This window comes from Chlamydomonas reinhardtii, chromosome 2, assembly GCF_000002595.2.
Source record: "Chlamydomonas reinhardtii strain CC-503 cw92 mt+ chromosome 2, whole genome shotgun sequence".
Classification (NCBI taxonomy): Eukaryota; Viridiplantae; Chlorophyta; class Chlorophyceae; order Chlamydomonadales; family Chlamydomonadaceae; genus Chlamydomonas; species Chlamydomonas reinhardtii.
The window spans coordinates 1,620,578-1,634,039 of record NC_057005.1 but is presented as its reverse complement, the minus strand read 5'-3'; the positions used below and the strand labels follow the sequence as shown (position 1 = coordinate 1,634,039).

Genomic DNA, 13,462 nt, shown 5'->3' with positions numbered 1-13,462 from the left:
CCCAGTACCAGCAACCAGCACTCTCACACATACCCAAGGGTGAGATACTACGTTTCTCACCCCTACCTCACCCTAGTAAAACGTAAACCACACCTGCCTAAAACCTCCCCGCTTCGCAGCGCGATGGCTCGCCCCTGTGGGGATTCAATGAGACCTTAGCGTGAAATTGACGTCAGCTACAAGAATGTTTGCAGTCTTGAACTTTGCACCGGTCAATCGTGCTGGTGTGGCTGGCTGGCACGATTACCCCTCGCACGCGTCGCCCAGTCTACCCCGGGGGTACCGTCGCCCAGTCTACCCTGGGGGTACTCTAATCTTGAAGGGAGCTCCTACATGGGTTTGATTTTGGGCATTTTGGGTGTGCTGAAATGTGCTTGTCGCGGCTTGCCGAATTTTGCACCGGCGAACTCCAAGCTAAAAGACCAGTGACTTGGCAAATCCTTGTAATGACGTTTAGCTTGAAATGGAGCTTCAGCGCTTGGGCATCTCTGTCCGCGATGCTTCGGCTAGCACTTTCCGGTTTTTCTGTGATGCATGCCGTCAAGAGTTTTTCGACTTTACAAATAGCCCATTACAACCACTATTCGTTAAATGTATGTTGGAAAACGCGGAAAAACCGACAACAACCCTAGTGTAAGGTTCTGGTCGAGGACTATGGCTGTCGCCCCCCTTTGGGGGGCGAGCCAACTCTCACCCCAGTGAACACGCCGCCACTGTACCCACCACCGCCACTCCCACCCTACCCAAAGCCCACACGCCACTACCGTATATTCACAGCCTACCCGCCACTAGATACCCCAATAAGCGCCACAGAGTAAAAACACTCACCCACATATATGGATGCGGATGTTACAGAGGGGACAGTCCCAGCACCCGAAGACGCCGAGCCATCACATGCTATCAGGGCCCAACATGACTCCACCAACCCCGACTTTGCTGCAAACCCTCCCGCGGGCAAAGTCCGTGTGACTCCGCGCACAGTGAGTCCTAGCCAAGCCTCAACCCGCCAGAGCCCCACCGCTGTGCCCCACATATATGGACGCAGGGGGAACACTCTCTCCATGACTCCGCCCCAAGATCCACAACCACACCACACACACCAGCTCCCTTGATTAGGTGTGAGGCGCACCCCCCCTGTTTTAAAGTGTCACATAAAACGGATTTATTTTACACACGCCGTGTGTTTGCACGTATCACGTATCACACACGTTGTGAAAAACTCGCCACTGGACGGCATGTTAGGGCGGTCATGTTTACGTGTGTATATGCATACTGACTACCTACCAACGGCAGCAGTACCGTAATGCCGGCAACAGCAGCGGTGCGAACGGGGCCAGTGGTGCTCTCAGCAGCCTGCGGTCTTCGACCGGCTCGCAGGCGGGGGCTGTGCCTCCTCTGGCGGCGGCCATGGTGTCTGCCCCTGGCCCGGATGGCCTGACCGAGCTGGCGGCGCTGCCGCAGCAGCCGACCTGGAGCTCCCGCCCCACCAGCGGCACCGCCAGCTCCGCCGCTTCCCGGACCGCAGCTGCCGCCGCCTCTGCTGCCGCTGGCCTGGCCACCGCCGTACCGCGTGTTAGCGCCAGCAGCAACAGCATCCTAGACAACGTGCTTCCCGCCGGCGGCTCGAAGGGAGCAACCAGCCGTACGTGTGAGCCCCATGCGTGCCCGCCAGGCACCGCGTGCGGCACTCCCCGCCATCGCACCGCCGCTGGCGCACACCGCGGCCGTTCTGGCCTGCCTTCATGCATGCACCCCTCCGCCCGCGTTCCTCCAGGGGTAGCACCCCTGAGGGCTCTCCATTGAAGACTGCATTGATTGGTCACAACTATTATGTTGTTATGGACATTGACGCCTCAACTTTCAAGTGCACTGGTCGAGGAACTCAGGCTGCTTTGTGTCAATGAATGCGGAAAGGGACAATCTGAACAACGCGCACGGGGCTACGATGCTAGGTCCAGACCCCCGCCCTGCAAAACCTCCCGGACCCCCCTGATCGGTAACCGACCGTGCCGTACCTCGCCGCACACCCCTTAAAACCCCTCTGTTTTTGGGCGATATCAACATATAAACACGGCAAGTTCGCAGGGCTTGTCTTGCCCACAGTCATGACCGGTTCTGCTAGGCTCCTGACATTCCCCAGCCTATGCAAGCTTCTATTTGGTGCTTTTTGCAGCAGCCTGGGCTTGCCACCCCAGGGTAGGCTCTGGACGCGATGGGACAGGGTAAGGGGCAGGTTGGTGTAGTTTCATAGTGTGCAGCGTATTCCTAGACCTCAACATCCAATGTGCGACGTCAAGGCAAGATTGCATGGCTGGTTTAACGCCGGAGGTATTGTACCGAGAAATCGCTGACTTGCTGGCAGGCTGGTAGTTTGCTGGAGGGCCCAGGACAGGGCAGCAAGGCACACCACATTCCCGACACTGGCGGTGCCAGCCCGGCAGGCGGCTGGACGAGCCACAAGTCAGCACGCGTAAAACGTCCTTCAGCGGATTCAGGCAAACTACCTATCGTCACAACCAGGAGCGTTTGTTGTCCGGAGCGCAGCGAGGGGCGAAGGTCCCCAAGAAATGAAGAAACACACCTGGTTGTGCGGCGGTCTGGCGCCGAGTGCCGTTCGGAGCGGGGGAGCGAGGTAGGGGCTGACTCAGGGCTGACTACCCCCTTCGTCAGCAAACATAAGTTTCCTTGCGAATACATGCACGAATACTCGAATAGGACAACACATACATGGTGTGTTTGTGTAGGGAGTGCTTATAATTTCACCCTGGGGAACCCAACGTGTGTGGATGCTGTACCCACGCACTCAATCATCCCCGCAGGACCATCAGCCATTCAGACTTCTTAGGTCTTACCCCCATGGCACTGGTTTGTCGGCCCATGACTACAGCTCGATGCGTGCCCAAGGCGCCTTGCTGTCTCTGTTGAAGGATGGCACGGCTACGACCGTGCCGAGGAACTGAGGATGTGTAGGACGGGCCTTGGTGATACAGCGGCGCACGGCACTCGGCTTGACGGCTTCACTTCAACATTAATAGCTATGTCCCAGGGCATCCAGTTACCCCGGGCTGACACCCTTTCAGTACGGTTCTACGGTTGCGGTCTTCAGGGCCCCGGCTTTACCAAAACATAGCACACCCTTCAGCGGCGCCAACCGTGTGGTGAAGCACCCAACTCTCCATGTAAGGGCCCACAGCCGCGCGGCGTCACACGCAACCTAACACTACGGATCGCAGAATGGCAGCTCATAAACACTGTACACGCCCCCACCACTGCGTCCGGCGTGTTAATCAAGTTGCCGCGCGCGCACTTGTTGGCTTGAAGGCGTCAAATACTTGATGCAATTGTTGCGCACGTCCGCAACCATGCACTCATGCCTCTTTAACTCTTTGCTCACGCATAGTTTGGCCACGACATCAAAGTGTTTTTGTAAGCAGGGGTATGCAACGTGTGGTGAGCATCACAGCTCCAGCTCATTGATTACCGTCCCTGCACACGGACGGCAGCCATGTTGTCCGACTCCAGACGAATCACCCTCAAGTTACCCAAATGTTTCTGCCAACAAAACATACCCAGACTTCCGAAGCTGTGGTTAAAACACAGAGCAGTTGCCGAGCCAGACCGTAACCCAGCTCCAGAAAAGCCCGCTTTGCACTCGCGTGTTAGGACCGCACACATGCACTCCCCCACTCTCCACGGGCCCGTTGTGCACAAAGACGTGCCACTTTTACCTCGTTTGCCTTACCGTCGTTCTTCTTGATGACCCCAACAGAAGCCACAGATGAAGCTCACTTTCTCGAAGCCTTTCAACCGAGATTCCTAATCACATCCGATAACACCTTCGTCCATAGCCGCCGTACGGACTCTCAGCCCATGTTGCAATTGTCGAGGTTAAGCAAAGCGTATGTAACTAAACAGTACGTTATGCAAATGAATGATGTGGGACCAGGGCCTCGGCCACCAAAAGGAAGCAGTCTTGGGCAATGCGTAGTAAGCAGGGCAGCGCCCACTTACGTGCAGAGCCATAGCACTACGGTCGCACGACTTCAGTCTTCAATGCTTTACTGATCAAGCCGCCCTTCCGTTCGGACGATGCGTCAGGCGCAGCAGGGCCAGGAAGGGAACTTGCGGTGCGAAGGCGGGAAGATCGCACCGGAATGCTCACGGACGGTCGCGCACAGGCCGCTCTAGATACGTTGCACACAGGTTGAGAAGTCCACGCGCGCGTGCTCCTGAGCCGTGTGTACGACGAGTCAGGCGCGCGAGCTCGCAGGTATCGCAGTACCGGCCTCCAGCCTTTTACTCGCCAAGCTCGCGCTTCAGGCGATTGATCTGCGTGTAGATGGGAAGTGTTCGTCTCCCTTGGTTCGCGCGCGGATTGAGACTCTCTGCCCGCACAGGTACGAGTCTTCGTGTTGCCCCCCAGGCCGCCCCCAACCGCAAACGCCTTCCCTGCCTGCAATCTACCGGCAGCCACCCTACCGGTATACCCCCCGTGACGAGGACTATCCCACACGCCACACTTTGCAAAACTCGCGTCAGCGCTGACTCACCTCGTTCATGAGATTCTGCAGCATCTCCGCCTCCGCGTTGCCGCCCGCAGCCTGCGTCGTGGCGGCGCCGGCGCCGCCCATGCCCCCCATTCCACCCATGCCTCCCATTCCGCTCATTCCGCCCATGCCTCCCATGCTGCCCATGCCTGCCTCGGCACCGAGCTGCGAGCTGAGCGGTGAGGGCGCGGCGTTGAAGAGCGGGTTGGTACCCAGGCGGCCGCCGTTCATGCCGGGCGACTGGGGCGCAGCCATGCCGCCTGTGCGGTGGAACAGAGCCGGGAGTAAGATGTGTTACCAGACGGGAGTTTGCGGCGGTGTGCGTTGGGGGCTGCCAAGGCCAAGTTGAGCGGGGTAGGAGTGCGGGGGTGTACGGCCGGGCGCACCTACGTTGTACACGGTTGCCTGTCATGGAGTCGGAGCGAGCTACGAACGCCCGCTGCCCGCGCCTCCACTGCCCCGCCACCCTCCCTTTCCTACATTTCCCTCACCACTCACCGTTCATCATGCCGCCCATGCCGCCGGCGGCGGAGGGCGTCACGTTGGCCACCACGCCGGAGCTCATGCCGTTCATGGAGCCACCCATACCGTTGCCGCCCATGCCGCCGCCCATTCCGTTGCCGGCCATTCCGTTGCCGCCCATGTTGTTCATGCCGTTGCCGCCACCCATTCCGTTCATGCCATTGCCGCCCATGCCGTTGCCCATGCCGCCGCCCATGCCGTTGCCCATGTTGTTCATGCCGTTGCCGCCGCCCATGCCGTTCATGCCGCCGCCCATACCGCCGCCCATGCCGTTCATGCCGCCGGTCATCATGCCAATCTGCTGCATCTGCTGCATCTTGCGCATCTGCTGCATCTTGGCCACCAGGGCAACGATGTGGGCCGGCAGGATGCCCTGTCCGAACGAGGGGCCCTCCAGCCAGCCGTCCTGTGTGTGCGTGCATCCGTGTGGGCCCAATCAGTGCGGTGCTGGCGCCAGCTTTGGGTTACCGGTAGGTGCCAGCGGGAGGTATTGTGCATCATTCCTACTGAAGCTAAGGAAGAACTGACGTCCCGCACTGGCGTGCGCAGTGCGGGCGCAGTTCATCAGTGCAAAGGACAAGGCCTGGGCCTATTGGTGCGACATGCTGGGCACAGCGGCATGACAGGCGCATGCACACGCACACGCACCAGGTTTGCGGACTCGATCAGGTCACGCATGGGCCCCAGCTGCGCCCAGCCGAACGCAGCCACACGCTGGCCCGCGCCGCGCAGGCGGCTCAGGATGCTGGTGCTAGAGCGGTCGCGCAGGAACTCGGGGTGAATCAACACAAAGTCCACGCCGCCTGCGAGGAAAGGCAAGAGGCGGGGGTTGAGAAGGGAGGCATCCGGTGTCAACTGCAGCTACGGTACTTCCGGTGCCGCTGTGCAGCCACCGCCAGTCACACCAAGTCACACGCTCGCGCCCGGCACGCACCCAGGTTCTGCGCCTGCGTAACCAGCGCCAGTGTGTTGTCAGCGCCCAGGGCCGGCACCAGCTCGTACGTCACCGATAGCTGAGCAAACTGCTCGCGGAAGAAGTCAACCATGCTGCAAAACGCATGATTACAAGCGAAGGCGGGCGGTTTGAGCCGGTAAAGGGTATCGCCGGGCTTGGCTCAAGACTCAAGCGCCGCCAGTGCCTTTCTTTCCCGCCTGTTCCGCCCTCTCCCTCGTCCGCCCCCAGCTCCTCCCGCCGGCCCCATCGCTCACCCACCTGATGTCCGGCACCGCCAGGATGACGCGGCCGGGCTGTAGCTGCGGAGTGAGCTCCAGGCCGGGCTTGGCGCCGCCAGCCATCCCGTTCATACCGCCCATTCCGTTCATGCCGTTCATTCCCATTCCCATACCCATGCCATTGCCGTTCATCATCATCATGGCAGCCCTGGCGGCCTGCTCCTGCTCCACCTCCTTGCTGTTGTCCAGAGAGGCGCGCACGTCAATGCCCTTCTCCTTCATCCTGCGTTGCGAGCCGCGAATGTGCATTAGGACAAGAACCACTGCATCCGTTTCCTTACTGCCAGGCCTCCTTGGATAACCAGTACCAGCTGCATGCAACGCTGCGCCACGCGGTTGACACTCAGCACTCATTCCGCCTCCCTGCATCGCGCTACCGAAGCCCCCAACCGAAGTGCGGATGTTACTCACTTGTCGCGCATGACCAGGAAGGACTCGCGGGAGGCGTACTTGCCGGTGCCCTTGTTGACCGCGCCAGCCTCGGCCTCGTCCTCCACCAGCGTCTCGACCTCAATCTCAGTGCCACCAATGTTCAATTTGGTGGTCTTGCGAATGTCGCCGTGGATGAGGATATGCTCGTGGATCTGCGAATGTCATCGCGTTGTTCACAATGTAACAGGCCCTAGGTGAGCTCAAAGTGCTCTATGCACGCCTCCCCAGCCGTGCCCTGTGCAGCCCCCCACGCAACATTTGTGCGCTCAGCCCACGCCGCCACCCAACGCACCAGCACGCGCAGGTAGTGGCCGAGCAGACCCCAGCAGTTCTTCGACATCAGGTCAATGATGGTGTGGCCGACGGTGGAGCCTGCCAGGCCAGAAGCAAGAGTGCCGGGGTCGGCGCAGCGCCTCATACGCGCACTTGTGCGAAGTGCACCAGCAATCCGCGCAATCCGGCCGGTTCAACCCAGCAAGGTCCCAACATTGCGGCGCCAACAACACAAACGCTTGCAATGTGTTTGCTGTTTGCGGCGTGAGCTTACCGTACACGCTCAGGACGCCGAAGCCCTCGGGGCCGAGGATGAACAGGATGGGGAACATACCCTGCATTGTACGGATGTACGTACGCGGACACTCAAGCATCTCACCACGGCCGCTCCAGGTACTCAATACACGCTTTGCCGTGGCCTTCTACGGTATCCGTATGTATACACGACGCTCGCCAGAACGGTGCTCGCAAAACTATAACTGAAACGCCACCAGCTGCGACTGCGGGTGCATCCCACGGGTGCTCACCCATGATACGAAGAAGAGCCAAGCCATGCCAGTCACCACCTGGCGACACCGGCCCTTCGGCACGGTGTGGTAACCCTCGATGTAGGCCTGTGCGCGGTACAAAGGATACAAGAGCAAACACAGGTCACCGCCGCGCTTGCGCGTACCGTATACCCTGGCAATCCAACGCACCGCACGCCGCCTCATGCGCGACTGTGCCCAGCGCCCAATTGTTGGACCAGCGCCTTTTCCGGCGCCCGCACCAAGGCGTGCACGAATACCACGGCTGCCACCGCAGCCGCGCAGCCAGCCACTATGACTTTGCTCCCTTGAGGGTCTGCTCAAGGGCACGCTAGTTGGTGCTGCGTACGATGAAGAAGTATCGCAATAACGCCTAGCTGTTGAACACGGGCACAGCGGCAGCCTAAACGCACCTTGGCAGCGTGAAAGAACGTGTTAGCACCATAACACAGACCCAGGCAGAAGAAGATGACCTGCACCGGAACACCGACATTAGGTACGCAGCAGACGCGAGAACTGGTGCCACTGCTTGCACAACAGGCGACAACCATTCGCCCCCATCCGTTGCTGGGCTTCTTTCCGCGGCCCGTATGGAAATGCGCCTCGAGGGATCCCCCTTCCACGTTCGCATTTGACCTGCCCCATGCAATCAGCGCACCTTGACGTATCCGGTGGCCATGGCGGAAGTGGCGCCCCACACAATTGTGCCAATACTGCAAGCCAGCAAGCACAAGCACCATCCACTCAGGGTGATGCTCTTCGCCTTTCGTGGCGCAACGGCTTCTATAATGTCACTGTCCCCATATTCCGTCATTCCCAGATACCAAACCCGGAATCGTGAAGCATGTAACTTACTCAGACACAAGCAGACCTGCAGAGCATTGTCAGCCCGACATGCACACCGTTAGCATTGCACAAGACGTAAAGGGGAATGAGCCTCTTCCAGCAGGGGTTCTTTGGACAGGAGCTCTGCGTCACTCACCCATGGTGCGCCTGCTGTAGTCGTTGGACAAGCCCGTCAGGTTTGACAGGTGAATGAGAATGACCTGCACAAGCAAGTGGGGCACATGCCGGGCCGAAGCGGTGAGGCAAGTGTCGGCCGCACAGGGATGCGCGCCACGCGCAGCCCGCAGCACATCACTGCTTACAAGCGGCATCTTCGCATCAGGAAGTAGTTGGCCGTCAGAAGCTAGCAGCTATCGTATACATCCAAGCCAACCGTAACTTCAGGTGCGCTGTCATGCCACAGCCTACGCCTCCATAACCGCTCGGTACGCACCGGGCAGGTGAGAAGCCACTCGGCGTAACGCAACCACTGGACGCGGTGGCCTGTTTCCGGTAACGACACGCGCGGAGAGAGAGCGAGGCCATCCTCTGTCATAAGTTGAAGCATGCCCTGACTGGAGGGGTTTGTTGACTGAGTGGCTGGAGGGTCAAGTCGTTGCTACCGGTAACATACGGTGTCCCCTGCCCACTCCAACGCTGTACGTTGACGTGTGCATTGCAACATCTACCAGCCGCACCTGTGGCTAGATACAGCATGGACGGGTTCTTAAACTCGAAGAAGAACTCGAGAATCACCTTGACCATCTGCGTTCGGGTCCAGAAAGTTAGGCAGTGCCTGCCGTGCGTAAGGCCCAACGCACCGACCACAGTTACCACACCCACCTCGATAGCGCACACATAGATCTCCTCCCAGCCGCAGGTTGACTTCCATGTTTGGTAGGCGTAAAACATAAGCAGTAGGATGGAGAAGCCAGCAGCAAGCCTGTACACATCCATATACGGTGTGTGGATAGGGCGGGGAACGACGCAGCTTAGAGTCGACTTGAGGCACGGCCGAAGGTCGCGTGTCCTGAAACCGGTTTCGACATTCTAGTATACGTGTGCGCGTAACGTTGCAGCCGCATCTACTTCGTCCGCAGCTGGGTTCTGCCTCAGTGCTATCCCTAAAATGGCAGTCGCCAGGCCTGGTCGCATGTCGCTTTGCGGCATTCACGTCCTCGTCCACTGCTAGCACGCCAAACTTGCCATTGCAGCACGTTCGACGCCTGCGAGATACAGTAACATGTGCACACGTTCTCAATGGAAGGGAATATTGTCCAGGAAGGACGTCCAACGAGATGCCGCTCTGGCACACGAAGCGGCGCCCACGCAGACAGCAGCGCTGGCCCCGCAATGGTATGGGACGTGTAACTTGGGACTAACGAAGTGCACTTGCGATCCGGGCGCCATGATTCGGGTACAGTCACGCTGAAGTTTGCGGTCTTGCATGAGGGGCAGCGCTCTCTGCCCCTGGTCAACCCTTACCGTTTGGGCACCGTTTGTGCCACGCGACTCAATCCAGCCCTGCATATCAGTCCAGACACACACGCAAAGTTAAGTCCAAGGCCACCGAGCAAGCATTTGCGCCCCGTTTCCTTCCCACCACGCACCGCGCAGTAACACTGGTCCTCAGGCACAAGTACAGAGCCATTGACGACTACTGGGTTCGTTACAAATAGCAGCTCGCGCCCAACGGCACTCAGGGCGCCTCCATAATCCATGTTTAATGCTTGCTTGGCGACAGATGTCAAGTATGGTGCTGCTATGGAAAAAACAGCAAGTAACTGGGTGTGGTTGTCGTGTTCAAAGCCGAGTCCACGGGCCGATGCAGTGCATCGGCAACCGGCATGGCCAGCCCAGTGAACACTGTCGACAAGGGTGCTATTACTATACATGGTTTGGGGTGAGCTTTGTATCAGCGGCGCTGCGACTGAGCGCTCGTTCGCACATGGATGACTGAATGGACGGGCGCTTCGCAAACGCGGCTGTGCACGTGAGCGGGCTGGTCGCATTGCAGCATTAAGGCGCCCCTTGATTCAATTGTGCTAAGTCGCCCTTGAAGAGCCTCAGCAGGGCTGGGCATGCGCACATGTCGACGTCACTGTGCGCGTCAGGACGGGGTGAGCGCGGTGGCTTCCTAGTACAAGCGTAGCCATTGAATTCCTAGTACAAGCAAGAGCAGAGGGGGTGGCTGCTGAAGATGGTTGGCCAGCCCACTGGGGCTGCTAGAGGCTGCTGAAAGGTTTGGGCGGGCAGGGGTTTGAGGATGACATGATAGTATCCGTGTCCCTGTTGTCCTCTGTGATACAGCAACCGCGACCTGAACGCTGCGGCAAAGATCCGCCTCATCACCGCGTGCGTGGAGGACGGCACGCCATGGCGTGCCATGGCCAGCTGTGTTGAGCAGGCTACGCAAGCGGGGCGCCAGGATTGATACACCGTTCTGAGTGGTCGTCTGTCCTAGGCGCAAACTCAACACGTTGCTTCGGCGTGTCGGGACGCGGCGTTGGCGAGGGCCACGAATGGCCCTAATACCGTGGGGGCATGTCGCCACCGTGGAGGGCACTGTAAAAGCAGGGACGCCACCCCCCACCACCCTCTGCTCTTGCTTGTACTTGGAATACAACGGCTACGCTTGTACTAGGAAGCCACCGCGCTCACCACGTCCTGATGCATGGGCGGGGAAGCGTGCCGAACACCAGAAGCAAGCACAGAGTATTGCACATAAATATAAAATACAAACCTGACATACAGGATTTTGCAATGAAGCGGAACTGCCTATACCGCGACAACCGCGACGATTTGACGTGCAAACTCGGGCCGCTCGCCCAGCTCGCAGCATTTATCCAGCATACTGTTTAAGCGCTAGGGTAGCCCACTCGGCGCCTGGCGCGCGGTCGCGCCAGGCGCGAGAAAGAGCTACCAGCTCCATCATGGACCTGGCTGGGCCCGAGCCGGCGACGGCGCCGAAGCCAGCGTGAGCCGCCCGGGGTGCGGGTGTGGGTTGGGTCGCCACCACGGGGGCAGGGATGCACCCTTACGCAAGGACCGGTTCAAGTATTTCCCGGTCCAGGACGTCGGGTGAGCCCCATGGCCGGGGCGTGCGGCCGGGATGACACACGCCTCAACCAGCCTCTCACACCCTTCGACTGCGGCGCCTGCGTGCCATGCAGGTCCGCACCGTTGCCCGGGTTCCGCAGCAGCGGCATCCACATCCTTGAAGCCTACATCTCACCTGCTGCGACCACCCGAGCAGCAGCAGCTGGCGTGCACCTCGCAGCAGCCAGTGCACGGGCTGGCGATGCTAGCACCAGCGCGAGCGCAGCAGGACTTGGCTCCGGCTTCGTGCTCGCTGGCAGTGGCAGTGCTAGCAGGAGGCCACCTGGGCTTGATGCTTCCCGCGCGCAGGTTGGAGGCAACAGCAGCAGTGCCAGCGGGCGCCCGCAGCTGGGAAGTGCTGCTGCCCCGGCACCGGCTGGCGCTGGCAGCGCCAACGCCAGCGCCAGCACGGTGTGGACGGGCGGCATCGATGCTGATAATGTGGGATTCCGCCTGCTGCGTCAGGCTGGCTGGCGTGTGGGCACGGGGCTGGGCGCTGCAAGCCAAGGGCGCCACGACCCCATTGAACCAAACGCCGCCAAGGGCACACGTGGATTGGGATTTGACAGCGCCGCCGCGCGGGAGCAGCAGCGGCAGCAGCAGGAGCAGCGCAAACAGCAACAGCAGTCACAGTCGCAGGGCCAGAAGCGCGAGGCAGAGGGCGTCCCTGGTGGCGCGGGTGCCGGCGGTGGCAGTGGTTCCTCGCAGCGCATCAAACGCTTGGTGGAGGAGGAGCTGGCCGCGGAGCCACTGGAAGCCAAGGTGGCTCGGCATCGGACAGCGATGAGGTAAGGCGTCAGGCCATGGGCATGACTCATGGCGCGCAGGTGGCTTAACCGGCAGCAATAAAGGCAAGGGAGACTGCCCTAGCTGCTATGTTGGGGGCTATGCCTTGTCCATTGCCTGCGCCAGGCACTGCAGCTGCGCGGGCCCAAGGCACACTCTCCCTACCGGCATCGTTGCCCCGGATGCCGCGTTGCCTGTGTCGTCACCAACGGCTCCTGCTCGCTTTCCCTTTTCCACCTCGCCCTGCGCAGGGCGGAGGCGGAGCAGGCGCGCGGCCGCGCCATAGAGCGCTACCTGCGCGGCGCCTTCAACGATCCCTTCGACTCCATGAACAGTGACAATTCAAACCCGCTGACACGCCGGCACGCGCTCAGCTCCACCAACCCACTGCTGGACCCCATCGGCGACTGAATTACGTCGGGAATGAGAGTTGTGGGCCCGGCGGGATTAGATAATGCTTCGCGCTGGCCACGGCTGGCATAGCTTAATCGTATTGTGTGTCGCGGTTGTTGGCGGGCGAGGATGTCAGTTGCTTGAGAGACTCTCGTAAGCCAGCTTGACGGCCATGCATACTGTACGGTTTGTCGTTGTGTTTGAGTGACGCGTGCATGGCGGCCGCGCTACTTTGACAATGCTCACTGAGTGCCACTGGACATTGGAATCCTTGGGAGCCCAAAAGGACTCCCAAGAAGAGAGTGTGAAGGCTGCTGTGTGGAGTCGTGACACAGGCCCAGCCTAAGCCACTCTGTGTTACTAAACGCGGCCTTGCGGTTTCAACGCCTGTGCGCTTCTCGATTGCAACGTCCGCTAGGTGAAATGTGCGAAAGTCAGACGCAAAGCGTATGTATTCAAGCTCGCTGTGACCCGGGCTCCTCTGAGAGCGCCAACTCATCGCTCGCTGGCTTGCGCTCGGCCTTGATGAGCAAGGGCGCCCACGCCTCAAAGGTGGCCGCGATGTTCAATGAGTTGCCCCTCAGGCGGCACAGCACGGACGCATGGCAGTACCTCATATGAGTGCGGAGACACGCGACGAACGCATGAGGGGGCATGTGGCGGGTTACGCAGAGCCTCACTGACCTCACACGTGTAATTGTGCCCGGCAGAGCCCAGCTCAAGGCAGCGGTAAAGCACCTGCCAGACAGCTAGATGCGCGGCGTGACACCTGTGCTGGTGCCTGCCGGTCTTTGGACTGCAATCCCAGGCAACCCTCCGGGTCAT

At 59.9% G+C, this 13,462-nt stretch overlaps 3 protein-coding genes across 3 annotated transcripts; 2 read left to right on the top strand and 1 right to left on the bottom strand.

Annotated features, from left to right (window-relative positions):
* Positions 1 to 81: 81 nt before the first annotated feature.
* On the top strand, positions 82 to 2,957 carry CHLRE_02g085279v5 (uncharacterized protein). Its single transcript, XM_043059317.1, has 3 exons — positions 82 to 633; positions 1,294 to 1,605; positions 1,775 to 2,957. The coding sequence occupies exons 1-3, from the start codon at positions 592 to 594 to the stop codon at positions 1,778 to 1,780; spliced, it is 360 nt and encodes a 119-aa protein (XP_042926951.1). The 5' UTR covers positions 82 to 591; the 3' UTR covers positions 1,781 to 2,957.
* Positions 2,958 to 2,971: 14 nt separating this feature from the next.
* Positions 2,972 to 10,115, bottom strand: CHLRE_02g085257v5 (uncharacterized protein). Its single transcript, XM_001701673.2, has 20 exons — positions 9,970 to 10,115; positions 9,845 to 9,883; positions 9,566 to 9,585; positions 9,203 to 9,302; positions 9,058 to 9,124; positions 8,814 to 8,863; positions 8,517 to 8,580; positions 8,390 to 8,405; positions 8,193 to 8,247; positions 7,948 to 8,007; positions 7,535 to 7,621; positions 7,282 to 7,342; positions 7,027 to 7,106; positions 6,714 to 6,886; positions 6,283 to 6,525; positions 6,004 to 6,116; positions 5,718 to 5,872; positions 5,046 to 5,475; positions 4,551 to 4,807; positions 2,972 to 4,329 (listed from the first exon to the last, which is right to left on the bottom strand). The coding sequence occupies exons 1-20, from the start codon at positions 10,078 to 10,080 to the stop codon at positions 4,297 to 4,299; spliced, it is 2,214 nt and encodes a 737-aa protein (XP_001701725.1). The 5' UTR covers positions 10,081 to 10,115; the 3' UTR covers positions 2,972 to 4,296.
* A 986-nt stretch (positions 10,116 to 11,101) lies between these two features.
* CHLRE_02g085200v5 (uncharacterized protein) lies at positions 11,102 to 13,346 on the top strand. Its single transcript, XM_001701872.2, has 3 exons — positions 11,102 to 11,336; positions 11,533 to 12,246; positions 12,496 to 13,346. Exons 1-3 carry the CDS (start codon positions 11,293 to 11,295, stop codon positions 12,653 to 12,655), a joined length of 918 nt encoding a protein of 305 aa, XP_001701924.2. The 5' UTR covers positions 11,102 to 11,292; the 3' UTR covers positions 12,656 to 13,346.
* The last annotated feature ends 116 nt before the right edge of the window (positions 13,347 to 13,462 follow it).

What these genes read in the sequence shown, in the direction of transcription:
- CHLRE_02g085200v5 (XM_001701872.2), top strand. Translation starts at nt 11,293, where the DNA reads ATGGACCTGGCTGGGCCCGAGCCGGCGACGGCGCCGAAGCCAGC. An exon ending in GCGACGGCGCCGAAGCCAGC is followed by an intron (nt 11,337 to 11,532) that starts GTGAGCCGCCCG and finishes CGTGCCATGCAG; the next exon opens with GTCCGCACCGTTGCCCGGGT. An exon ending in CGGCATCGGACAGCGATGAG is followed by an intron (nt 12,247 to 12,495) that starts GTAAGGCGTCAG and finishes CGCCCTGCGCAG; the next exon opens with GGCGGAGGCGGAGCAGGCGC.
- CHLRE_02g085257v5 (XM_001701673.2), bottom strand. Translation starts at nt 10,080, where the DNA reads ATGGATTATGGAGGCGCCCTGAGTGCCGTTGGGCGCGAGCTGCTATTT. An exon ending in AGGACCAGTGTTACTGCGCG is followed by an intron (nt 9,884 to 9,969) that starts GTGCGTGGTGGG and finishes ACTGATATGCAG; the next exon opens with GGCTGGATTGAGTCGCGTGG. An exon ending in CGTTCTTTCACGCTGCCAAG is followed by an intron (nt 7,622 to 7,947) that starts GTGCGTTTAGGC and finishes TACCGCGCACAG; the next exon opens with GCCTACATCGAGGGTTACCA.
- CHLRE_02g085279v5 (XM_043059317.1), top strand. Translation starts at nt 592, where the DNA reads ATGTATGTTGGAAAACGCGGAAAAACCGACAACAACCCTAGT. An exon ending in AAACCGACAACAACCCTAGT is followed by an intron (nt 634 to 1,293) that starts GTAAGGTTCTGG and finishes TACCAACGGCAG; the next exon opens with CAGTACCGTAATGCCGGCAA.